Source organism: Cervus elaphus, chromosome 24 (genome assembly GCF_910594005.1).
Source record: "Cervus elaphus chromosome 24, mCerEla1.1, whole genome shotgun sequence".
Classification (NCBI taxonomy): domain Eukaryota; kingdom Metazoa; phylum Chordata; class Mammalia; order Artiodactyla; family Cervidae; genus Cervus; species Cervus elaphus.
The window spans coordinates 59,535,287-59,559,294 of NC_057838.1; the positions used below are offsets into that span (position 1 = coordinate 59,535,287).

General features: G+C 58.9%; 1 protein-coding gene across 1 annotated transcript in view; it reads right to left on the minus strand.

Moving 5' to 3' along the window:
- The window catches only part of DNAH1 (dynein axonemal heavy chain 1), a 74,776-nt gene that overhangs the window by 4,981 nt on the left and 45,787 nt on the right, over positions 1–24,008 (minus strand). Inside the window, exons 34-67 of the mRNA XM_043886875.1 lie at positions 23,359–23,450; positions 22,674–22,828; positions 21,207–21,384; positions 20,313–20,507; positions 20,104–20,223; positions 19,724–19,882; positions 19,423–19,530; positions 18,190–18,330; positions 17,886–18,046; positions 17,344–17,501; positions 16,857–17,030; positions 16,056–16,094; positions 14,788–14,966; positions 13,297–13,527; positions 12,440–12,636; positions 11,896–12,031; positions 10,767–10,975; positions 10,385–10,556; positions 9,431–9,622; positions 8,946–9,056; positions 7,578–7,763; positions 6,967–7,158; positions 5,662–5,829; positions 5,379–5,570; positions 5,052–5,183; positions 4,451–4,576; positions 3,696–3,815; positions 3,421–3,570; positions 3,144–3,304; positions 2,085–2,310; positions 1,753–1,948; positions 1,275–1,426; positions 446–642; positions 45–189 (exon numbers count right to left, since the gene is read on the minus strand). Coding sequence (XP_043742810.1) covers positions 45–189; positions 446–642; positions 1,275–1,426; positions 1,753–1,948; positions 2,085–2,310; positions 3,144–3,304; positions 3,421–3,570; positions 3,696–3,815; positions 4,451–4,576; positions 5,052–5,183; positions 5,379–5,570; positions 5,662–5,829; positions 6,967–7,158; positions 7,578–7,763; positions 8,946–9,056; positions 9,431–9,622; positions 10,385–10,556; positions 10,767–10,975; positions 11,896–12,031; positions 12,440–12,636; positions 13,297–13,527; positions 14,788–14,966; positions 16,056–16,094; positions 16,857–17,030; positions 17,344–17,501; positions 17,886–18,046; positions 18,190–18,330; positions 19,423–19,530; positions 19,724–19,882; positions 20,104–20,223; positions 20,313–20,507; positions 21,207–21,384; positions 22,674–22,828; positions 23,359–23,450 — 5,450 coding nt within the window. The remainder of the gene's footprint in view (positions 1–44; positions 190–445; positions 643–1,274; positions 1,427–1,752; positions 1,949–2,084; positions 2,311–3,143; positions 3,305–3,420; positions 3,571–3,695; positions 3,816–4,450; positions 4,577–5,051; positions 5,184–5,378; positions 5,571–5,661; positions 5,830–6,966; positions 7,159–7,577; positions 7,764–8,945; positions 9,057–9,430; positions 9,623–10,384; positions 10,557–10,766; positions 10,976–11,895; positions 12,032–12,439; positions 12,637–13,296; positions 13,528–14,787; positions 14,967–16,055; positions 16,095–16,856; positions 17,031–17,343; positions 17,502–17,885; positions 18,047–18,189; positions 18,331–19,422; positions 19,531–19,723; positions 19,883–20,103; positions 20,224–20,312; positions 20,508–21,206; positions 21,385–22,673; positions 22,829–23,358; positions 23,451–24,008) is intronic.

The window sequence follows — 24,008 nt, forward strand, 5'->3', positions numbered from 1 at the left end:
TCCCAGAGGGGCGATTAGCCCAGGTGCTGGCTGACAGCACTTGCCTGGGGCTCGATGAAGCGTGGCTCCAGGTTGGTGGCCACGAAGTCCTGCATGGCATTGGTCACCTTGTCCCCACGTAGGCAGCGGAGGACCAGCAGCTTCTGGAACTGGTCCAGGTATTGTTCCCAGATGCCAGGCAAGGGCTCCCTGCAACAATGCCCATGTCCTCCTGAGAGCTGACCTGTGGTAGGACAATGGCCACAGGCTCTCTGCTTGGGAGGGGATGCCGGACAGCAGGGGAGAATGCAGTGTCCAGGGGTACATGGCCGGGGGCACAGAAGAGATGTAGTCACAGCTGCAGGGTAGCCCTGGGTGGCCCCTCAGAGAAGGCCCAGGGCAAACCTGTACCTGGGTCTCACTCCCTGAATGCACCCACCCTGCTGTGCCCCAGGCCCCAGCTCACCGGTGGGGCTCATGGCTGTCAAAGATGGCCCGGAATTCCGACAGGTGTTTCACGAAATCATGGGCGAAGGAGGAGAAGGCCGGCAGGTTGGAGAGTGCCTGGATGTCTCTCCAGGCCCGGTCTGTCAGCCAATCCGGGGCAGGGTTCTCACTCATGACCGAGACGGAGCCTCCAGACAGGAGGTAGCGCCACTCGTTCTGGCAAGGGACAGAGGAGACGCGCGCCCAGTCCCTGAGCCATGGGTCCGGTGCCCACCCAGCAGAGCCCCCTCTACTATCCTCAGACAGAAAACTGGGGATGGTAGTCTGACAGGTCTGGGTTAGTGTTACTTCCTTCCCTTTCCCTGGCTATGTGACCTGAGCCAAAAGATTTGACCTCTCTGAGCCTCTGTTTCCTCACTTGGAAAGTAGGAAGAATCAGAACTCTGCTACCCAGGGATAGGTCAGAGGGTTGTTGTGAGCCCAGCACTTGGCACACAGTGAGGGCTCAAGCAGTGGAGGATGTCACTCTCAATGCTTCCCAACGCATCACAAAATCCCTGGCACTCATGAGACCGTGAGCCGGGAGGCTCGGGACGGTCTCTGCTCACTAGTACTCTCAAGGCTCTGAGGAGGCCTGTGCACAGGACCTGTTGGGTCACAGTTAACCCAGGGCCTCCTGGCTGTTTCACGCAAATAACTGTTTCTGGAGGCCTCTGCCCATCTGCTATTGCTGTGCCCTCCTGCCTGATATGCCCTGTCTTTCCACCCTGTTCTCTCAGCTCAGCAACAGGGCAACCCCTCAGGCCATCTGTCCTTGACCGGGCCGCAGCTGCCTCTCTGCCACGCACCTGGTTGATCTTGCCTTGGTTCATCATGATGCGGGCACACAGCAGGAAGGCGAACATCAGCTTGTGCTTCTCGAAGAGGCTGCGGCAGACATTGCTGTAGAGGTTGTATGTCAGGTAGTGGTTGATGTTGGCAATGCGCTTCTTCAGGTTGTCTGCAGGGCAGAGGGGTGATGGCAGTGTGGGGACAGGCTGGGGGGCAGAGAAGAAAGATCCCTGGGGTGCAGCCCAGCCCAGCCAATCTTCCCAGCAGCCAAAGGAGCAGTCTGGGGCACACCCCCTTGGGGCATTTGCTCCAAGGAGGCTAGGAGTGGGGTGTGTGTTCATATGTAGGGTGAGTCTGATGAGGGTGTGTACCAGTGAACCTGGGTGTGTGTCTACGTGTGTGTGCCTGCTGTGGAAATGCACCCAGGTGTTTCACCTCTGTGCCAGGGTGGAGCCTGGTTGTTTGGGTCAACATGTGAATCTGTGTCGGGGTTACCTGCCCTCTCTGAGTTGGCGATGCCCGAGAGGAAGATGTTGAGAAACCACTCGAGGGAGTACTGGTACATGGGGTCCACGTTGGCCAGGTCGGACACGCAGAAGAAGAGGATCTGGGTGCGGACGGCCACAGGAATGTACTCCATGCGCGTGAGGTCAATGTCCTTCTCTGTCTGTTCTGCAATCCTGACCTTGGCCTGGGGGTGCAGTAAGGGGGCTGCTGGTCAGGCCCAGGTAGGCTGGCAAAGAGCAGCAGGCAGAAGAGGGTGGTGATGCAGGCAGGCCCGGGGCAGGTGGGGAGAGGCGGGCAGGGGTGCGTGGGCAGTTGTCGACCTGGATCTCGGCAGCCTTCATCTTGGAAGCCTCCAGCACCTTGATGAGCTCCATGTCATCCACGGGGTTGCCCTCGGAGGAGCTGAGGCGGTACAGGATCTGGTCTTCAATGTCCTTCAGCTCCTGGCGCATCTTGGCGTTACTGACAATCAGCTGATTCTTGGCTTCCTCCAGGTCGGGCCGCTCCTCAGCCACAACCTGGCCCAGCAGCTGGTCCTCTAGGCCACTGCCAGGAGCAGGAGACATTATGTCTTTAACACCTGGTAAGCCCTGGAGGGCCAGCCTTGAGCCTGCTCACCTGCCTACCTATGCTCCTGGGGCTCCAAAGAGCCCAGCATCTCTGCTGGTGTCAGCCTGGGAGGTCTGACCTCAGCCTCAGGCTGCAGGGCTAAGGCAGAGCCTGGATTCAAAGTGATCAGTTCTCAGTGAGACCTCAGGTGGCAGCCTGGAATCCCAGGAGGGGCCAGGCAGTTGAATGTGTGAGCTGCTGGGGTCTCTGAGAAACTCCCTCTCAGCAGGAGGAAGCTATGGGTGATGGGGAAGATCAAGCCTTAAGGCGGTTTTCAGCCCGTGATTCGTGGAGAGGTTCACAGTGGCCACTGTCAGGGAGGCCTTAGCACTCTGCGGGTGGCCAGCAAAAGCTGCAGTGCCTGGGCGTAGGGCAGCAAGGGCAGGAAACAGGGCTTGGGTGCAGGGAGTCAGAGTATGCCCTCCTCGGGGCTCTAGGACAGCTCTGGGTCTAGCGCACAAGGGCCCAGCAAGGGCTGTAGGGAAAGAGTATCCGGATGAGGTGGGCTAGTGCTGCCCAGGGAGGCTGGGAGAGGGACTCCAGACCTGGGATCAGGATAAGCTGTGGGGAAGGGGGAGCATTGATTCTTAAGTGGGAACAGTGGAAGTAAGGGGCATTGGTGGAAGAGCTGGAATGACCTGAAATGGAGACAGCCTACGAGGAAGCTGGCGGGGTTTCCGAGAAGGAAAATCCCTGAGTCTCAGCCTAGGGGTGAGAGATGGGCAGCCAGGCAGAGCTGATACTTGGGGGGCTGGGGGCCAGGGGCTTACCTGGGTGACAGGGTGAAGTTGATGAGGGTGAGTTTGGTGGAGATCTCGGGTGTGTAGTGGGGGTTGGGCAGCTTGGTGGTGATGTACATCTTGAAGTCCTCATGGTAGGGGATCACCGTGTCCCCTAGCTTCAGCACCGTGTTCCCCTGCTGCTTATAGGTCTGCAGCGGGTGGGATGGGTGAGCGCTGTGGCCTGACGCCCCACCAGGGAGGCAGGGGAAGGGGTTTGCCCTCACCCGTGTCTGGGCCGCCCCGACACCCGCTGCGGCAGGCCCACCTGCTTGAGCAGCACAGGCTCCAGGGCGGGATCCAGCTCCTCGCCCACATTCTCCAGGAGGCAGGGCTTGCCAAAGCGGATGGCATTCTCCATGCTGCGCAGGAAGTCGCGGTCGCTCAGCTTGAACACATCCAGCCCGTTGTCCTTCTCCTGGGGGCACGGAGTGGAGGGAGGGGGGAAGGGTCCGTGTGGGCTGAGAGCTGGCCTGAGGCTCAGCTACTCCCCACGCACCTACTAAGGCCCGCTGGGTGGGGTGGTGGCAGGGCTAGGCTCACCATGTTCTTGATCCATTTGTTGGCCTGGCCCTGAGGGTCAATGAAGTGGGTCCAGCGCTGGGAGAACTGGTTGATGACCCCATTCTCCACTGACAGGGTGTCGTTGGGGAGGCCAGCGATCTGTGGGGGACCAGGCTGGGTGGGGGGGAGGCTCACACAAGCAGGCCCAGTGGGGTAGCAGCTACCCCCAACCTTGTGCTCAGCTGCGTCCCCTTCCCCTTACTGCATCCTCATGAGGGTGGAGGGCAGCGCACAAGGTCTCAACTGTCAGGACCTGCCTCCCTGCCTTGGGCTGACTCCTGACACCCTCCTCTGCTGGGCCTCTTGTTCCTCTTGCCTGTTGAGTGCTAGCTCAGCCAGACCATCTTCATGGAGCCATTAGAGCCCTCCCAGCCTGTGGCCACGCTCGGCCTCTGCCTACTGCCTCTTGGTTCTCTCCTTGTGTCAACTCCACCTGTCCCCCGGGGTCTATAGCTCAGACACGATCTCTTAACCCCGCGCTCTGGACACTGCTCTCCTACCACACCCAACTCTCACAAGCACCCTTTGATCTCTCTGCCTGCAGTCAGCTAGCACCTGTGCCACTCAGCTTTCTCCTCTCCTACCCGCCAGCCTCTGACTGGCCCCAGGCAGGTTCAGGGAAGGCAGCTCTAAGCAGACCCAGGAGAGGGTAGGAGGGAGGCGGGGGCCTCCTGGCCCAGCCCAGAGCACACTGCAGGCCCAGCCCGGTTGCTCCAGGCCCCCAGGGTGGGCACCTGCCAGGAGCGGATCTTCACGGGGTTCCCCAGCGTCCCGATCAGCGTGGGCTCGGCGGTGTGTGGGACACTGTGGGCCATGAGCTGCTTGACCCAGCTGTCGTAGAGCACCGTGCGGTACTGGCCCTGGAGAGACACCAGACTCAGGACCACCCCGCCGAGACAGCCGCGACGGCCTCCCACTTCCCCTGCGCCCCAGGGCTCGCATTTGCACAGAGGTGAGACGTAAAGCTGGAGGCCTGAGCCCCAGCCCCACCATGGGGAACATCCTCGGCCTCCCTAGCTCTCAGCCCCTTACCAGTGAAACCGGGGGAATGGCAACAGTGCCCACCCGTCAGGGCAGCTGTGAGGACTGAGGGACAGGTGCCCAGCAAGCCCAGAAGTATGAGTTCAGCCTTCTGTCTAGAAAGGCCAGCCCTGCAGGGCAGGTTTTCTGGCTGTTTTGTGAGCTGCCATTTCCCCAATGCCCAGAACGGCACCTGGCTCAGACAGGACATCTAAAAAAAATGTTTGTTGAACGAGTGTGTGAGAGAAGAGCCACCCTCAGGCCACCACTTATGGAAGTGAGGCCTCACGGCAGGGGTGCGGGGGGGTCCCTCACCGTGAAGGGGCCCAGGTAGGCCACAAAGCCGGCAGCCACCAGCACGTCCCCGAAGATGCTGTCAAGCATGTGTTCCAGGTTCTCCACCGTCTCCTGCCAGCGCACCCGCTCATCTGACAGCCCGTTGATGAGCTGCAGGGACAGCCCATGGGGTGGGCTCTGGGAGGCTGGCCCTGGATGTCCCTGCCTGGCGCAGTGCCCCCCAACCAAGGTAGCCGGGGAGGGGGAAGGGACAGCCACCCCAGGACCACCCCCTCTACTGCTCAGGCCCCTCCAGCCCATCGGGGGCAGGCTGTGCCCGCGGGCCCTCCCCAGAGGGGCGCGCACCTTGTCAGCACGGCCCAGCCGCTGCTCACACTGCTCACACTTCAGCTCCAGCTCCTCCTTCTTGGCGATGCACTCGCGGTACTTGGCCTGCATCGTGGCAATGCCGTCCTCCACCTCGTGCAGGCGCAGCTTCGCCTCCTCCAGGATCCTCTGTGTCACCTCCAGGTCGTCCTGGGCCTCCCGCAAGGCTTGCTGCGGGCGGAGGAAACAGGGCCAGCTTTCCCGGTGCCCCTGGGGGGAGCCCAGGCCCCCGCCCCCGGCCCCAGGCCTACCCAGCGCTCACCCGCTTGGGCTCCACGGCCTTGGCCACAAAGTGGTACTTGTGCATGGCGCGCACCCACTGGCAGATAGAGGTGCAGGCCTTGGACACCTTGGCGATGGCGGCCGGCTGGAACTCCTCATTGTCGATGTACGGCTGGATGGCTTTGATCACTGCCTCCCCGATGTTGTCCTGGGGATGGGAACCATGGGCTTGGGGCCACTTCCCAGGGAGGACGGAGAGGACTCTGGGAGGTGGAGGGACACCCTGCTGTTGCCTCTATGCCCCGGGCAGGCTAGGGAATAAATACAACCCAGAAAGGCTGGCCAGAAGAGGAAATTCTGTGTCCCAGGATTTCAAAGAACAAAATCAGAGATTTTTTCTTCCCCAAGAATTGAGAGCCTCAAGATCTGATAATACACAGGCCCTGTTTAAAACCCATTTAGAGACAAGGGCTGCTTCCTGGCTGATGTGGAGGTGAGAGAGTGGTTCTGAGGTCCAACCAGGCACGTGTTCAAGTGCAATAATCCCCACCCCCAGAGCGCATCACTCCTTCAGGGCTCTTGACCTGTGCTAGGAGAATCCAGGTCTGTAGTTTAGGATGAATCCAGGAATCTGTACTGTTCATGAGCTCCTAGAGGTCAGAGCTTGGGACCAAGGGAGCCTGAGTGCTGGCCGTGAGCCTCCTGATTTGGCTTAATTGGAGGGATGGGGAGCTCCGTATGGAGTCCAGCTGTCCCTGAGATGGGCCATTGTCTCTACCCTCCTTAGGATGTGCCCAGGGCTTTAGCCCTGACACATGGTGGTGGTGGGTGGCCCATGTGGGCTGGAGAGAAACCTCCAAGAGGGCTGTAGGCTCCAGGTGGACCTCACCACAAGCATCCCCGTGAGGGCACATGCCCATGGATACTGAGAGCCCCAGACAGACAGGGAGAGAGAAATCCAGAGACAGACAGGTGTTAAATCTCAGGGGCTGAGATCGAGAGAGGGGTGATAGTTGAGCAGCCAGGGAAGGTCTTGGCCGGGGCCACAGGGGCTGCAGGGAGAAAAGGACAGGAGAGAGACTCCCCTTGGAGTGACTGTGGGTGATTATCCCGTGGGCACTGGAGCCTTCCCAGGTCCTGATTCATCAATACCCATCTGTTGCCCCCTGCCCCCTAGCTGGAGAGCTCCTCTGGGCCAGGGTCTGGTCCCCTAGGCTCTGTGACCACAGGGCTATGTGTGTTGCAGGCAGAGGGAGATGGGAGGGAGGCCCCAGTTCTGTGGGGGAGGGGACAGTTCCTTCCCCCTGCCTCTCTGCCCAGCTGGCCGGGTGCCCGGCATGCACACCTTGTCAAACTTGAAGAGGCTCTCCAGGAAGCGGCCGGGGTCCTGCAGCAGCCCCTTGCCTGGCTCCCAGTAGTCATCCACCTTGGAGCCAGGCTTCTCTCCTGGGACCTTCTTGGGCTTGATGCCCTTCATGATGCACACAGCTTCGATGACCAGCTTCACGCCTGGTGGTGGCCGCTGCATGGCACGCACCTGGGGGCCAGGCCAAGAGTCGGGAAGGGGGAGGTCCGTCATAGTGGGCACCCCCAGGCAAGGACAGCTTCCAGATAGGGTGGGTCCCACCAACTGAGTCCCTACTGCTACAGACCACGGGTATGCCCGGGGATCCCCAGAGGTCTGTCTTAGCCTGTGGCGACTACTGCTCCCCCATGTACCCAGGCTTGGCCAAAAGGCCTTACACGGTCATTTCTCAGGGCCCAGAGCCTTCCTCAGGCACCTGCCTGGCTCCTCGGAGTGGATACAAGGAGGTAAGGGCAGGCAGCTGGGTTCAAGCTCTAGTTCTGCCCTCACCTCTCGACAGATGATGCTCATGAGATGTTAGAGGGAGAGCCTATGGGCCAGAACCCAAGGAGGCATCAGGAGAGATGCCCAGAACGGGCCAAGCCACCCACCTCAGTCACATCATTCTTGTTGAGGTTGCGCAAGCTGGCCAGGGCTGCGTCCAGGGCTGGCAGAGCCTCATCCAGGTCCTTCTGGGCATCATCAGCGATAGCTTGTGCCTTCCTGGCCTTCTCATTGGCCTTGATCTCCTCTGCTTGCACTGAATTCCGGGTCTCCTCAGCAATGGTTGTGTCCACCTAGGGACCAGAGGTAGTGAGGCCCCACGGGTGGCCAACGTCAGGGACCGGTGAGCCTGCCTCCATTTTCTCCTCTCAGTGTGTCAGTCTCCCCAGATGGAAGGGAATGAGAGTTCAGATGCCCCATTCTCCGAGGACCCTCTTGGCTGTGATAGCCTGTGGAGATCTGGGAGTGCTAGCAGCCCCTTCCGATCCTGAGCACTCATCGTGGGCCTGGCATGGGGCTCTGGGCTTTATGTGCTTAAGCATAACTGCCCCAGGGGCAGGACCCCCTAAACCCACAGGGCACCTCCATGCAAGACAGAGAAAGATGCTCCCCTCCCACAAGCCATTTCCTTTCCATCTGCTGAAAAAATTTCCAGTGCCACTGCCTTTGCAGAGCAGGACATGATTGTTTCTTCCAGAAAGCTGCCGTCATGAATATGCGAATCTGCAGAGGCTACTGTGAGGGTGTGTGTGTGTGTGTGTGTGTGTGTGTGTGTGTGTGTGTGTGTGTGTGTGTGTGTGTGTGTGTGTGTGTGTGTGTGTGTGTGTGTGTGTGTGTGTGTGTGTGTGTGTGTGTGTGTGTGTGTGTCTGTGTCTGTGTGTCTGTGTCTGTGAGTCACTCAGGTGTGTGTGTGTGTGTGTGTGTGTGTGTGTGTCTGTGAGTCACTCAGTTGTGTCCAACTCTTAGTGACCCCCATGGACTATAGCCTCCCAGGCTCCTCTGGGAGTTCATGGAATTCTTCAGGTAAGAATACTGGAGTGGGTTGCCATTCCCTTCTCCAGGGGATCTTCCTGACCCCGGGATCAGAACCAGGGTCTCCCACACGGCGGGCAGATTCTTTACCATCGGAGGACTAACCCTTAAACACAGGCCCTCGTGTAGACTCAGAGAGTCTCAGAGGGAGACTTAAGCAGACTCTGCACCATTGCTTGTGGCGTCCCTCCTGCTTACAACAACCTGTGCTGTGACTATCGGGTTTGGATTTGTCTGTCGTGCTCATCACCCTATTTCCTGTCCAGGGCAGTGCCCGGCACAGAATAGGTTCTGAGCAAGCATTTGTTGAGGGACTGCACGACTGAATGAGGGACCTGGGCACCGACAGTCCGGGCCGCTAGGGATCTCGTGGCTGCGTGGGGATGCTGAACCTCCTCAGACATGCTCAGCCATCAGTGAGGGAGCCCAGGAGCACCCCTGACCTTGATCTGCTCCATGGTGAGCGTGGTGTCCCTGGCAGCCTCCTCCAGCAGGGGGCGCATAATCTCCAGCTCCTCCTGCATCTTGGCCACGTCCTCTGCAGTGCGCAGCAGCTGAAGGGTGTGGGGGCACGGAGAGGAAATCAGGTGTGATAGGGACCAGAGAGCTAGGCCTGGGGGGGAACAGGGAGAGGGCCCTGCGGGGCTGCCCTTATTCATTCACGAGTGAGAGGCTATGGCCAGCTGCTTCAGGGTCCTCCAGGTTGCCCAGGGGGCCCCAGAAGAAGGGAGCAGTCCACTAAAAGTCTTTGGGGTGACCTGCTGTGGTCTTGCCCTTGGCCCGCTACCTTCAGTGAGGGAAGAGGCTCCCCATTTAAACACTGTGGGCTGCCAACTGAAAGGGGTCATGTGGAGTCAGGGCTGAGACAGAATGGGCAGAATCACAAGCAGCCAGCAGTTGCCCACAAGGCCCCCACCCCTGGCCCCACCTTGTCGAGGCCACTCTTCATGCGGTTCTTAGCGGTCTTCAGCTCCTGTTTCTTCTGCCCAACAAGGATGGAGAAGATATTGAGCAGCTCCAGGTAGCTCTTGGGGGTCACATAGTTGTGGCGGGCCAGCTCAGCCAGATACTCGACACACTTCTTGGCCACCGACTGGTGGATATACACACAGACCTGAATCTGTGGGGAAAGAGATCGAGGATGCCAGTCTGGCAGAGATGGGGCACCAGGGTGCCCTTGAAGCCACCGAAGCCTGGGCCTGGGGAGGGAGTCGGGTGCCCCTCACACTCACTCTCACAGGAGGGGATCTCCAGCTAAAGGTCACCTACTCTGCAGACAAAAACCCCATGACTCAAGAGAAGTCAAGAGGCTTTTTCAAGTTGACACAGTTGTCAAGGACAAAGTTCACTTTGAATTTGGGCCTAGAGGTATCCTGGCTCTTGGCCTGGTGCCCTTATCACAGCCCCTCGGACCCACCTTGCTCAGAAAGCCCTAAGGTGGGGCCCCACTTGGAGGCTGTAGATGGGGGAAGGGAAGGCCCCGGGCCTCAGCATGGCTGAACAGCAGTGGGCTCATCTGAGCTCTCAGCCCTCAGGTGACCACCACTTTCTTAGGCTGGGCTAGACATAGCAAGCCCTCCCACCCATCTGTGGTCTCTGGGGTGTATCAGGGGGCTCTTCAGAGAAGCTGCTATGAAACCCTCTGGGAATAAGATAATGGTGACTGTGAAACTGTGTGTCCAGCCTCCTACATCACCGTGACCACCGTGTGACATTCCTATTATATAGATGAGGAAACTGAGGCTTAGACAGGTAAAGCTGTCTGCCTAGAGACTTCCCATACGTGGTGCGCCTGGGAACTCTCACCCAGACCTTGGTGACCCCACACCCAAATCTACACAGTCTCTCCCCACACGGGCTTTCTCTTCACCGAGATACCTACCAGTCCTTCGATTACTTTGGGGCTGGCGTCCAGCTCTGGGATCTCACTCAGGAACATGATGGCCACAGACTCCAGGGCCTCTGCCGGCCACTCATTAAACCAGTCAATGGTGCAGCAGTTGACCAGGGAGGGGAACTGTCTCAGGCGAGCTCGGAAGACCTCTCCAATGGGGCTGGGGGGCGGGGGCTCAAATGAGGCCCTGAGACACTGACACCCCCCCTGCCCTGCCCAGGAACCCAGGACCCAGGGTTATTTGACAGCACTGTGGTGTGTGAGCCAGGACACCAGGGCAGAGCAGCCTGGGCCCAGTGGCACGGTGGGCAGGCCCGGCCGCCCCCCCGCCCCAACCACGGTCCCGTGGGGCTGCGACGGCCGCCCACACCTCATGCACAGCACCATGTGGATGTTGCTGCGCACACGCCCAGTGTAGGCAGCCATGAGGTTGGCCTTGGTGGGCTGCAGGCCCTGCTCCTGGATGTATGGCCGCATGGTGGTGATGATCTGGTCCTGCTCATCCACGTTGTAGAGGTTGGGAATGTCGCCCGAGTTCAGGATGTTGTTAATGTCCTCCAGGAAGGACTCATTCTTGATCTGGGGGAGAGCAGGGTGGAGGAACTGAACCTTGACGATGGCCCTGGGGTGTGGGGCTCCACGACCCTGGTCTCCCTGGACCTTAGCAGCAGACTCTTCCACGGACAGTGCCACTAGGCTCAGAGAAGCCCGGGGTTACGCAGGTGACCTCCCGAGTCGTGGTTGAGGACTCACACCCAGACCCGCCCTACAGCAGAGACTCTGAACATCGGTGCTTGGCTATGGAAGGGCCTGGGTCCTGGGTGGGACATGCAGTGTCTTCCTCCTCTCTTGCTGGGCCTCTCCACATCTCACAGTTAACTTACCGGAGAGAACCAGGCCACAGGCAGAAACAGGTCCTTCCTATCTCATATGGCCAGGGCCCGGCCAGTGCCAGAAGGCACCCTCTCTTGCCTGACTATGTAAGGGAAGCCCCAGAGAGAAGAGCAGGGCTGGCTGGGAGCCTTCCGGGGCTTCAATTTCGGCCCAACCCCAAATGCCAGTCAGGCTGAAGCTCTGCCCTGTCTGTCTTGAGGCTCCAGACCCACACCTCTCCTTCTCTCAGCCCTGGAAGAGGCTTCACACCTAGGGAGCTCCAGATGGAGCAGCCCCAGGAAGGAAGCCGTGGGCCCAGCACTGTAGGTACCAGTCCTGTGGTCCTTGAGGTCAGAAGCCCTTGACCAGTGCGTGTGGTTCTGCCTGTGGACAGCCATGGCGCCAGGGGCCTTCTTTACCTCTGGGAGTAGCCATGATCTATGCCCACCCCCCAGTTCTGACAGGCTGGGTTTGGCCCCCTGCCCCTCTTCCAGCCATTCCTCCCAAGATCCACCCTCACTGACAGGGACCTGGACTAAAAGAACTGACCACCATTCTGGATGGCGTGCTGGGGTGAGTTGTATCCCGCTCACCCCAGACCCTGCCCACTGCCCGTGTGGTGGCACCTGGGTATCTGAGAACAGGAAGGTGATGGGCAGGTTGTGCAAGCCAGCCTTGAGCAAGACCTTCTTGACGTCATCACGCCACTCTGTCATGCCATAGTTCTTAGACAGCTCAATCTGGAAGCACTCATACTCGGCCCTGGAGACAAGTATTTGGGTAGAGAGTTTAAGGCTTCACCTGAGCCAGCTGCTCTCGTCCTGGGCAGACTTGCTGACTCCTCGGCCCTGAACCTGCTCTCTGGCCTCCAGACCTTTGCTGAGGCTGCTCCCTCCACCTGGAATGCCCTTCCCTTCCATCCGCCAAGCTCTGATTCAGAGAGAAGGCCCATGGTCACCTCCTCCAGGAACCCCTCCTGGATGCCTGCAGCTACCCGCTGCATTCCCCGCGGCATCACAGGGCCTGGCTGCTGCCTCTCCTTGGAGCCCAGGCCTTCTAGAAGCCCATGGGCCAAGTGGGTCTGCCCAAGTGCGGAACATGAGGAAGAACAGGGATGGAAATGAGTCTGCCACAAGCCACCCGCCGCCCACCATGCCTGGGGGCCCTCACATGTGCGAGGCCAGTCTCGTGAGGGAGCTGCGGCCGCTGCCGCCCACACCCAGCAGGAGGGCGTTGCCCAGCGCCTGGCGCAGGGTGCGGCTGATGCGGCAGACGTGACTCATGGCGTCCATGAAGAGCACCAGCCTCAGCTTGGTGGTGTTGATCTGGTTGTAGTCTTCCATGTACTCCTCGATCACCTGCATCATCTGGGGGCGGGGGTGGGGATGAGAACAGCTGGGTCCTCCTTCTGTCCCCGTGCACCATGTCCCCCCCACCCCCCGACATGTGCTGTCGGGGAGAATATCTCCTCCCTTCCCTATGCTCCTCTGTGCAAGGAGCCTTGTTGGGCCTTCGGATGCCGGGTGAATGAGGATGCCGGGTGAATGAGGCCTGAGGGTGGGGTCAGAGAGCTGCCTACTGCCTCCAGGGCTCTCCCCAGGATGTACCAACCTGGGGCCCTGAGGGAGCTACTGAGAACTGGAGAGGGTCTGTGTGGGGAGAAACTACCAGGAGGCCCACTCACTCCGGCTTCATCCTGCCACCCTGGGATCTTGACTCGAGACTTGTGGCCCCAGGGGCCCTGCCACAGCTCTGTGGGTGGACAACAGCCCCTCAAACGGCTTAGTGGGTCCCCAGTTATGGAGCAGGTCTCAGCTGAACCACAGGCTTACCCTCAGCAAAGGGCCAAGCGGGGCCTCCTGCACCCATTTGACAGGTGAGGAGATGGGGACTCAGAGAGGCAACTGCTTAAGTCCCTGCAATGGCCTTCCAGACCAGTGTCTAGCCCTCTGGTCAGAGAGTGGTGGTCTTAGCAGCGGCCACAGAGGGCCGGGGTCCCAGGGCTAGGGCCCCAGCAGGACCCTCACCTTCCTCTCATTGGTGATGAGCTCGTAGGATTTGACGTCGGAGCCTGGCGACATGAAGTCCCCATAAAGGATGGGCTGGAAGGGGCAGACCTCTTCGAAGCCCACCTCCCACTCGTCCATGTGGCTCTCCAGGAGCTTGTCGAACCAGTCACGGTCCTCGTCGTTCACCAGGCGGTCGCGGAACACGCGGCAGTTCTCGTGGTACCACAGGCGCAGCAGCTGCACCTTGTCCTGCGGCCAGCCTGGCGTCAGTGCCCGGCCTCAGCCGCCTCTCAACGCACCAGGGCCCTGACCTGGGCCTGGCTCTCTCACCGGGACCTGGCAGGACCCTGAGTGTCTGCTGGCCCACGGAGGATGCGGTCCACACACTGCTGCCCTGGCCTCTCCACTGCCACCCCCTGCTTCAGGCCCAGCTGTACCAGCTGGGCACCCAGCTCCTTTAGCTTCAGGGTCCCCCTCACCCTGGGCTTCCTGGGTGGTACTAGTGTTAAAGAACACGCCTGCCAATACAGGAGACATAGAGACTCAAGTTTGATCCTTGGGTCAGGAAGATCCCTCAGAGAAAGAAAGAAATGGCAACCTGCTCCAGTATTCTTGCCTGGAGAATCCCTTGGACAGAAGAGCCTCGCAGGCCATAGTCCATGGGGTCACAAAGAGTCAGGCATGACTGAACTGACTTAGCACACACTTTTCAGAGTCCCCACAGCTCCCCAAACCCCGAGCCTGGGAGGGAATCCTGACTCCTTATACCTTCCTGACACCCCACATCTAACCCCTCACTTGATCCCCAAGCCCCCTCTGACACTAGCCACATCCTGATGCCGCCTCCGTGCTGACTCTCCTGCCTCTCCTCAGGTGATGGGACCGGCCCTAGGAGGTCCCCAGGCTCTTCTCTCGACCCCTCTGCCTAGAGCTTGGAGGGCCAAGGCTAGTGTCTGTCCTGTTCACCCTGTCCCTTAGACACCAGGCCCGCACACACGGACCCATCCATCCCCCATTCCAAAGTGCAAATCTACACCCTCCCCACCCCCGGCTCCCAGCACCTCCAGACTCTCTCCCGCTGCAGCCACGGAGCTGCACAGGCACCCAGCACCCTTGACACTGCTCCCCGCTGCACTCCTGCTCCTTCCTCCTGGTACCTTCAGTTCCTAGAAGGCATCCCATGGACTCTTCCCCCAGTTTTCTTATACCCTGGGCTGCCATCAGGAACCCAGCAGGCCTTGCCGGGGCCTGGCTCCTGCTTTTGTGTGGCCCCATCACAGCCACTATCCTAGGCATGGATTTCACCAGCAAGATGGGACTCAGCTGCCTGAAGCTCCTGGGGGCTTGGCAGCTGCTGATGCCAAGTTCCACCCCTAGCCCCAGGGCCTGACCAGATCAAGGCTGAGGAGTGTTTGATCAGGAAGGCCTAAAACTGGGGTCGCGGAAGGACCATGAGGTCAGTGTGAGCACTTGCTACTGTACGCTGGGGAGGGGCCCACCAGTCCTCACCTCGACCTTGGCTGGGTCGGCCATGAGCATTCCCTGGAAGACCTTGGAGAGGTCCCGCAGGTTGAAGGTGTAGTGGGACTTGGCCGGGGTGGGCAGCAGCTGGGAGGTGATGGTGGAGTACACCATGATGGTGGCTTCCACGAGAGGATCCGTGAAGTGGGCGATGTTGGGGGCCCCAGCTGAAGGAACAGGAGAGTGGACCTGGGTCACGGCCCCTGCAGATCTGGGGCTGTGTCCTCTGCACATGCCTTTCCCCAGCCTGCAGGCTTGGACTCCCCCCGCCCTGCAGACCTCTCGGATGCTACCTCTGACAAGGTCTTCCTGGCGACCCCCACCATGGGGTTAGGAATCTCTCGCTGGGAGCTCCCCACTTTTATATCTTTATCACTGACCTAGCCTGTCCCTGTGTTGGGGTGTTGGGATACAGTTGTGGAATTGGAGACACTAATGGGGCCAGACCTGAATGAAACGTGCTGCTCAGAGCCATGCATGGGAGGGGTCCTTACCTACATGGGGGTAAGGAGTGCACTGCCATGGGTGTGGAAGCCTGGGCTCAGCCAGGACCTTGGGGGCTTATCACCCCCTTGCATTTTTACCACTACACAATTTGCTTGTGCTCTGAAAACCATCCAGTTTTTTTCTGGGAACCAAAATTCTGTCAGGGAGAATTTGGGGCAGAGAGAGCCTCCACAAAGAGGAAAAAGGCAAAGAAGGGGCGGAAGGGCTCACCAGCCCCAACGTGGGCTCCTCTGTTAACATGGGGACTGTTTTAGGTGCTGGGCACGGCGGGGGGAGGCGGGGGCGGCCCCTGCAGACACACTTCTCACCCCAACAAGCTGACATTCTTGGTGAGGAAGACAGACTCCGACCAGTAAACAGGAGACTGAATAAGCCGGGGTTGGGATATTTGATATAAATGCTGGGGAGGCCTTGCTCAGAAGTGCACGGGAACAGAGACCTGAAGCCCTGAGGGGCCAAGCAGGCTCAGAACTGGAGGAGGGACACTCACCTTGCTTCTACTATGGGACGGGCATGGGCCCAGGCCCTGACCAGCCACGTAACAGGTGAATGACCCTATGGAGACTGTCAGTGCGTGGCGACCTTTGCTCCGGCACTGTCCAGGGGTCCCCACAGGAGCCTAAGGAGGGCTCACTGTGGCCCCTGGGACCCAAGCCTCAGCCACATCCGACTTGAGTCCAGGGCTGCCCCTGGAACAAGGGCCCGTGCCCCCTCCAGGCCCTGCACCGGGTTCTGGGCACTACACTTACGCACAGGCTCCCGGTAACTCTTTTCTCCTAGGAGTCCATCTAGAGGATTGAGGGAGAGATAAGGGTTCAGAGTTAGATGAGCCACTTGCTGCCCACCTTGACTGGCTATACCCAGCTGAGCAGCCCCAGAGCAGCCCCTGACCACCATCCCCTCCTCAGAGCCACATGGCCCCACCCCTAAGCTGGGCATGGAGGCAAGTTCTGGCCTATAGTCCCTGGGGGCGGGGCAGGGCAGGCCAGAGGAGGGAAGGCCTGACTCCCCTCACTCACCACCTAGCACAGTGTCAAGTGGAGTTTAAAGGTCAGAACATGTTCTCGGTGGGAAGTGGACTGGTTAGGGGAAACTGCATCCCGGGGCAGACCTTTCTTCAAGCCTCATGGAAGATGAGGACCACTTTGTTCACTCTATCTTGGTGGTATTTCCTCATGCTCAAAAGTATCAATAACATCTCTCCACTAGAGATTCTAACATATGTATGTGTGTGCTTATATGGGTGAACGTACATGTATGCATATGTATAAATCATACATTCAGCAGTTTCTGTGTGCCAGCTTCATACCAGATGCTCTACATGCAGTGTCTTATTTAACCTTCACAACTTGGGGTGATGGGCCCTAATACTGTCACCCATTTTAGATGAAGAAACTGGCTCAGAGAGGTTCATGAACTGGCCAAAGGTAACAGAGCTGAGTAAGGGGTGGAGTCAGTGGTTCAGCCACCCCAGCTCTTCCCAGTGTGGCTCACTGGACCTGGGCTTCTGCTGGAGCCCACGGCCTCCTCCACTCTTGCCTGGTACTTACCCACCCAACTGCCCAGGATGGTGGAGAAGATGCGCTTCTTGCTGACCTCATCCATCTCAGCAAAGGACAGGTAGTTGAAGTGGCGGGTCAACCGTGGGGTGATGGCATTTCTGCCTCCACCAGGGGGGCCCATGGCACAGACAAAGTTGATATCCACCAGATGCTTGAAGGCTCCTGGAGTGGGAGTAGGAAGTCAGAGGCCCTGCCAGGGGCTACATTAAGGCTTTTGTAGGCCCTGAGTACTTCCACCTTCATGGGCCTCCTCCATTAAAAAAAATTTTTTTTAATGTATACTTTACAACAGCATTGGCACATAGACAAATGCATTAATATCATACATTTTAAATGCTCTGTGACCTAAATGTTCATTTTCCCCTTGTTTTTAAAAGAGATTAGGACATTTTTGTGGACCCTCTATGACTCTGTGGGCCTAGGCTCTGACCAGCACACCCCAAACCACCCCCTGGCCCAGGCTGAACACACGCACCGATGATCTTGCGGTCATACCAGCCGCCGTGGTCCATCCACTGGCGCAACAGCTCAATGGGTGGCTGGGCGCCATAGGTCTCCAAGGCTGGCATGTTCAGGTCATCGATGAAGAAGATGAAGTTGCGCCCCAGGGGCGGCCCGAACACGCCTTTCCGCCTGCGGGGAGGGGCTGTATGAGCCCAGGGCCCCTGGCACCAGGCCCTCGGGGAGTCCAGGGCTGCAGGAGGGCAGCTCCACCTCTGGGAGGCCCTCACTAACTTCAGCCTCCCCCAAATCGCTGGGCCTCTTGAGGAGCTCCTGTCCCATTCTGAGTGTCCTGGGACATCACATCTGGCTGTCCTGAGTCTTACCTCCAGGCAGATGGATCACAAGCCCTACCCAAGCGCCCGTTCCAGGGAGAGTGCCCACAGAAGGACTTGGGAGAATTCCTGATAGAAGAAGGGTGCACGGGCACCTCCCACCCAGGAGGGGAGGGGACGCAGCATCTGGCTGAGCCAGGCTGGGGGACATAGGGATCCAGGAAGGAGCCAGGGGGCCTGCCTCTTGTCTAGCTTGCTGTCGATGAGGTCCTGGGTTTGGTTGGCCGAGGTACGGGCAGAGAAGGTGAGGAAGTGGCTGACGTATTCCAGTGGTAGGTTTTTGAGGAGCTTGTTGGAGATGGTGAGGGTCTTCCCTGTGCCCGTGGGCCCGATGCACAGCACCTAGGAGAGGGGGGTCATGAGGTCAGAGCGTTCTCACAGGGCCTGATGCGCAGTAGGAGCTGCTGCCCTATCAGTGCAGGAGGCCGGTCACCCCCGGCCTAGGCCTTGGGGTGAGGGGAGGCTGGGGTGGCAGGGGCACTCACGGGCTTGTGGTTGGTGAGCAGCATGTCTAGCAGGTAGGACATCTGGATGGTGTCCATGGTTGGCACGATGATGTTGCAGTAGTTGGTGTCTGGCATCATGGTGAATGTGGTGGAGGAGTCCATCCACTTCACCCAGGCGACCTGGAACCACAGGTGGCACAGGAGGGGCCTGGAACCTCTCCTCGTTCCCGTCCAGGCTGAGTGTACCAAGAGGGCAAGGAGCTACACTGTCGGCCAAGAGGGTCCAGCGGAGGGGCTGCTTCTGATAGAAATAGGAATCCGTATGCCCTGCTTTATGCCCAGGGTGGGGGACTTCCGGAACAAACCTCCAGGAATTGGGTACACAGCTGCCCAAATGAAGGCTTCGCTGCATCCAGTTACCTCCAGTGGGGCCAGTCCCTGGGTCTCTGCATATGAGAGAAGTCCTCTGGGAACTGGACAACCCAGAATGCAAAGATCTTTGCTGTTGACTTTAGGCTTCCCAAGCCCGTGGGGGCCACAACTGTGGGACCAGCATCACCTGGATACTGGGAAGTCACCTGACCTGGTCTCCCCCGCCATCCCCAGCTACATGAATCCCTTCACCCACCCACAGCCCTGACTCAGCTTGCAGACATCCCTCTCTGTGGTCAAATCAACATGTCCCACTGGGGACGGTACTGATGGTCAGACTCATACGTGTGAGAACCCCAGCAGGACCGTGTGTGGCGACCACCTCTGAGGTGCCTCTTTGGCCACTCCTCCTTCTGGGCTGGGGTCCTGATGCCACGAGGGTAGGTTCATGAAGCCCTTGCTGGCTGAGAGGAGCAATGGGGACACTGAGACAGGCCATGGGGGCTTACTCCTACACTCTTGGGGAGCCCCGCCCCTGGGCAAATGGGGCTCTTAAGTAGAACCAAGTTGATGAATCCCTGGGCTCAGCAGCAAATGGGACAGGCAGTACACATGGTTAGGAAGGGAGGCACTCTGTCCTCCCCCAGTCCCAGGCTCAAGGCCAGCTCTGACACCGACTAGCTGGGTATGACTGTTCTGAGCCCCAGTTTCCTTGTTCGGGAAATGGACACGCTAGTAACCACCCTGTGGGTCTGTGAGGATTCATGAGATGATGCAAATAACCCCAGCGTGACATCTGTGGCCATCAACAGGGCCTCCTCTCTGCAGCCATTATTCCTTGAGTAAGACAGCCACCACCTGACCTCCCCTCACCCCCTCCCCGTGCTGTTCCTCCATCACCTGCTTGCCCTCCTCCTCCTCGTCGTCATCATCACTGGTGCTGCTGATGCCACCGTCCTCCAGCCTGTAATCAAACACCAGCCCCTCCTCTGGGAAAAGCAAGGCCACCTGCAAGGGATCGGGGGTGGGGGGGAACCAGATGATGAGGCCCAGTCACTTATGTGGCTACTTGTTGTCCCTGGGGCCCTGGGCCTGGGGGACAGTCCCAAACACCCAGCAGTCAGCATACACGTCCCAGCCCTTGGAGCCCAGCCCAAGAGGTGTGAGCCCAGCCCAGCCATGAAGGGCGGCTGCCTCTCACGTTTTCTGTCTTCATTTTGATCCTGAGCCAGTGGCTGAAGTTGCTACGGCTAGTGCTGTCCCCCGTGGCACCCACACTCCAGATGAGGGAGAAGATGAACCAGGGCTCGATCAGCTCAGGGATGCGGCTCAGCTTCTCGGACGGCATCTTCCTGAGGCCCTGGGGACAGAGGGCGGCGACAGAACGGAGTGACCTGAGGAAACCAGGGGGGTGGGGGGTCGTCCCTTGGCCTCTGCAGCAGACTGGACGGGGGTGTCCCATGAACCACGTGAGCCAATCCAATTCTCTCTTCCAGGAAGCTGGACTTGGGATTCGGGGCCCTCGGGCGAGGCAAGTGGGGCAGGAGGGAGCAGGCTGCAGTTCACTGCTCAGAGTCTCACTTCTTTGGGCAGGAAGGGCTTGAAGAAGCAGTCCAGCAGCTTGAGGAGACTCATGGTCAGGTTGCTGTTGGTTGAGGTGATCACCTCCTTCACCAAGGACCGGACGAAAGCGAGGGACTCCTGCAGAGGATGGGCACCCCACTCTTGTGGATGTTGGCCATAGCACCCGGCTGCCCCCACCTGGGCCGGCACACTGTGGCCTCCCTCACCTCCAGGAAGGAGACAAAGAGGGACTTGAACTGCTCCTCAAAGGGCCTGAGTAAGGCAGGGAGACGCCTCAGCCAGCACTCGACGAAGGGCATGAGCCCCAGGATGCTGGGCTCCAGGTACACCATGCCACAGCGGGATACTGTGGCTGGGGAGGCGACCGCCAGGTCTTGAACCTCGAACATCATGGTCATAGCCTGCCACCAAGATGAGCTGCGTGAGCAGGACAGCTGCTGGCCCCCAGGGCAGGGGAAAGGGCCGCAGGGCCATGGGGAGGGGCTGCCCATCCTGCAACAGCGGGCGGGCCCAGGGCAGGTGGTGGGCCAGGCACAGTGCCGGGGTAGGGGCAAATGCAGGAACCCTTGGCCTCAGCTGATCACGTGGCTCTTGCTGGAGCCTCGGGGAGGAGTCTAAGTCAGGAGATTCCCAGAAGCCCTCTGGCCAGCCTGGGGTCAGGGCATTTTGGGGTCCCTGGAGCCCTTGGGAGATCTGATGGGAACTGTGTGCTCTGCTCCAGAGCCCCCAAACTGTGTACATGGACACAGGGTCACACTGGCCTCTGTACCACCTGTACCTCAGACTCCAGGCACATTGCCAGGATGCCTGAGCCAGCCTGGGCTGAAATGGCTGTGAGTGGGCCTGGGAAGCACAAGGCAGCATCGACTAAGACTGAGGTGGTCGTCCTGGGCTGAGAGCATTGCAGAGAGTGGGTCTGCCGCAAGGGAAGCGCCGAGCAGCCGGGCAGTACGTGCCTCAGGTACACGAGCCTGGGGATGGGGAGGAAGCCTCGGCCCGGAGAGGGAAGGGTGGGGGGGATGAGGCTTGGCCAGCCTGGTGTGGCCCCTGGGCCCACCCGGTTGCAGAGGACAGCGGGGTGAGTGGACAGGTGGATGGACCTCTGTGAGCTTGATGATCTCCCCGGAGCTGAGGCACAGCTTCTTATTGTCGTCCAGCACCGTGTTCATGTTCTCAATCCAGACGGCGTCCACTGGCCCATCAAACATGTACCACTTCTTGCTGGTGTCGGAGGCGATGGCCCCCACCCGGATGAGGGAGGAGAAGATCCCATCTGTCCTGCAGCCACCATGGAGGAGAGGGCTGTGGGCACTGGAGGCAGAGGGCCGTGGGTGCCAGGGAGGAAGGGCCACAAGCACAGCTGGCTCCCAGGGAAACCTGGATCCAGGTTGGTCCTGCTCTGCATGTTTTTTTTTTTTTTTTTGTCTTCAGTACTTTCATTCATTTAAAAATTACAGTAGGGAAAATAGGACTTTTTGGTATAATATGTAATGAAAATGCGTGGTTATATTCTCTCCCTGCTGTGCTGTGCTTAGTCATTCAGTCATGTCTGACTCTTTGCAACCCCACAGACTGTAGTCCTCCAGGCTCCTCTGTCCATGGGGATTCTCCAGGCAAAAATACTGGAGTGGGTTGCCAGCCCTCCTCCCCTCCCTGCTGAGTCCTCACTAAAGTCACATTAAAGGAAGATGGAAAGTAATACTCTCAAAAGAAAAGGAAGATGGGGAGGAGGGAACACAGAAGTCTAGGGTCACACGGTCCCAGAAGATGGACAGAGGTAGAGAAGGGGCAAATGACCTCGCAGAGACAGCAGCGTCACGAGATGTATCTAGTTCCTGCCACAGAACCAGGAAGGCTCATACTTCAGAGGCACCAAATGCCAGGGAAACAGGTGGGTAGAAGGGCATTTTTCTGGTCTGGTCCCCAGACCCCAACCTGTCCACACAACAGCCTGGAGTGGCTGTGATTGAGACCCTTCACCAGCAACGGGGGAAGCTGGACAGGCCCATGTTCAGAAAGACAGGTGACTGTCCTTTCTCCAGTGCCCATTCCCCACTGAGTTCCCAGAACACTGGGACCAAGAAGAAGTCACCCCAGCAGGAGACTGGAGACTTCTCTGGAGAAACAGAATAGCCCCAGAGAAAAGCTTCTAGTGCTGACTGGTGGGCCTCTAGTCAGCTCCATGCATTTCCCCCTAAAATGCACACCTCGGCCTGGGAGCACAGGCCCCAAAGAGGGACCGCCAGCCTCTCGTGGGTACTGACAATAATAGACAACTTTTCCTGAGTGGTTGCCATGTGCTACACTGTCCCAGCCACCTCCCATTAACAGTGGTGTCATTTTTATCCCGACTTTGCAGGTGAGGGACAAAGGTCCGGGGTGGGGGGCGGGGGTGAGGTGGGGCACTCGGTGAGGAAGCACAGTGGTGGCAAGAGTCCCAGGAACTTGGGCTCCAGAGCCAGAGCTCCCAACCTTCCACTCAGCTGGGGGAGGGAGGCGGCCAGGGACCCACAGGGTGCAGAGGTCTAGGAGCAGGGCAGTGCCCGGAAGGGTCTCGGGCCACTCACCACTCATGGGTGAGCAGGTCAAACTCCCCATACAGCTGTCCCATTGTGATGGACTTGGGGTTGAGCACGTAGTAGTTGACGGCCTCGTACACACCGCCGCTGATGGATGGCTGCCCTTTCAATGACGTCATGGCAGCAGCCAGGACTCTGTAACACTGGGGAAACGGCCAGGCAAGAGTGAGCCTCCGAGCTCCCTGGAGAGCAGGGCTGGTGCGGGCTGTGGGCCTCAGGGAGCAGCGGGGTATTCTAAAGGCCCAGGAGGCACAAGCTGGGGGCCAAGACCCCTGCTGCTGAGGCTGCCCTGCCCTCAGGCCCACACTGTGGGCAATGGGCCACGCAGCTTGGCTCCACTTAAGTTACTCATTTTTTTTCTTTCTTTTTAAAATTTTTATTTTATGTTAGAATATAGAGAATGAATTTATAGTTGCCAGAGGGGAAGGGCGAGGGGGAGGGATAGATTGGGAGTTTGGGATTGACATGCACACACTGCTATATTTAAAGCAGATAATCAGGGACTGCTCTAGTAGTCCAGCGGCCAAGACTCCACGCTCCCAATACAGGGAGCCCGGGTTTGATCCCTGGTCAGGGAACTAGATCCCACATGATGCAAGTAAGACCTGGCACACCCAGATAAATAACGTAGAAAACCAACAAGGACCTGCAGTTCAGCACAGGGAACACTTACGTTACTCTTGCCAGAGCCTGTGGGCCCGACCAGCATGAGGCCGTGCCTCACCACCGTGGTCTCGTAGAGCTGGATACACTTGGTCAGGAATCCTGGAGGGACATGGCAGGGGGGGCCCAGGGGTCAGAGTAGGGGCTTAGATCCTGGCTCTGCCACTAGTTCGTTGTAACCTCTGGTGGGTTACCTCACTCCCCGCACCTCAGTTTCCTCATCTGTGAAATGGGGTGGCAGTAGTACCTACCTCATAGAGGCCTGTGAAGCCCTGAGCACAGAGGGTTTGGAGAGCTTCCGGGTTGGTGAGCACCTCCACAGGCTGGGAGGGTGACTCACCCCAACTCCACGGGGACAGACCTCACCCTGTGTAGCCCTTCACCCTGCTGTTACCTGTATCCTTTATCACATCCTTTTTTAAACAATAAACCAGCAAACATTCCTGTTTCCCTGAGTTCTGTGAGTTGTTCCAGCAAATGATCAAGCCTGAGGAGGGGGGCATGGGAACCTGTGATTTGTAGCGAAGGAGGACAGAAGCTGTGGGTAACCTGGGGACCCTGTGCTCGTGACTGGTGTCTGAAGGGGGTGCAGTCTTGTGGAACTCAGCCCTTATCCTGTGGGGTCTGTGCTGACCCTCATTAGTGGCAGATTTGAATTGA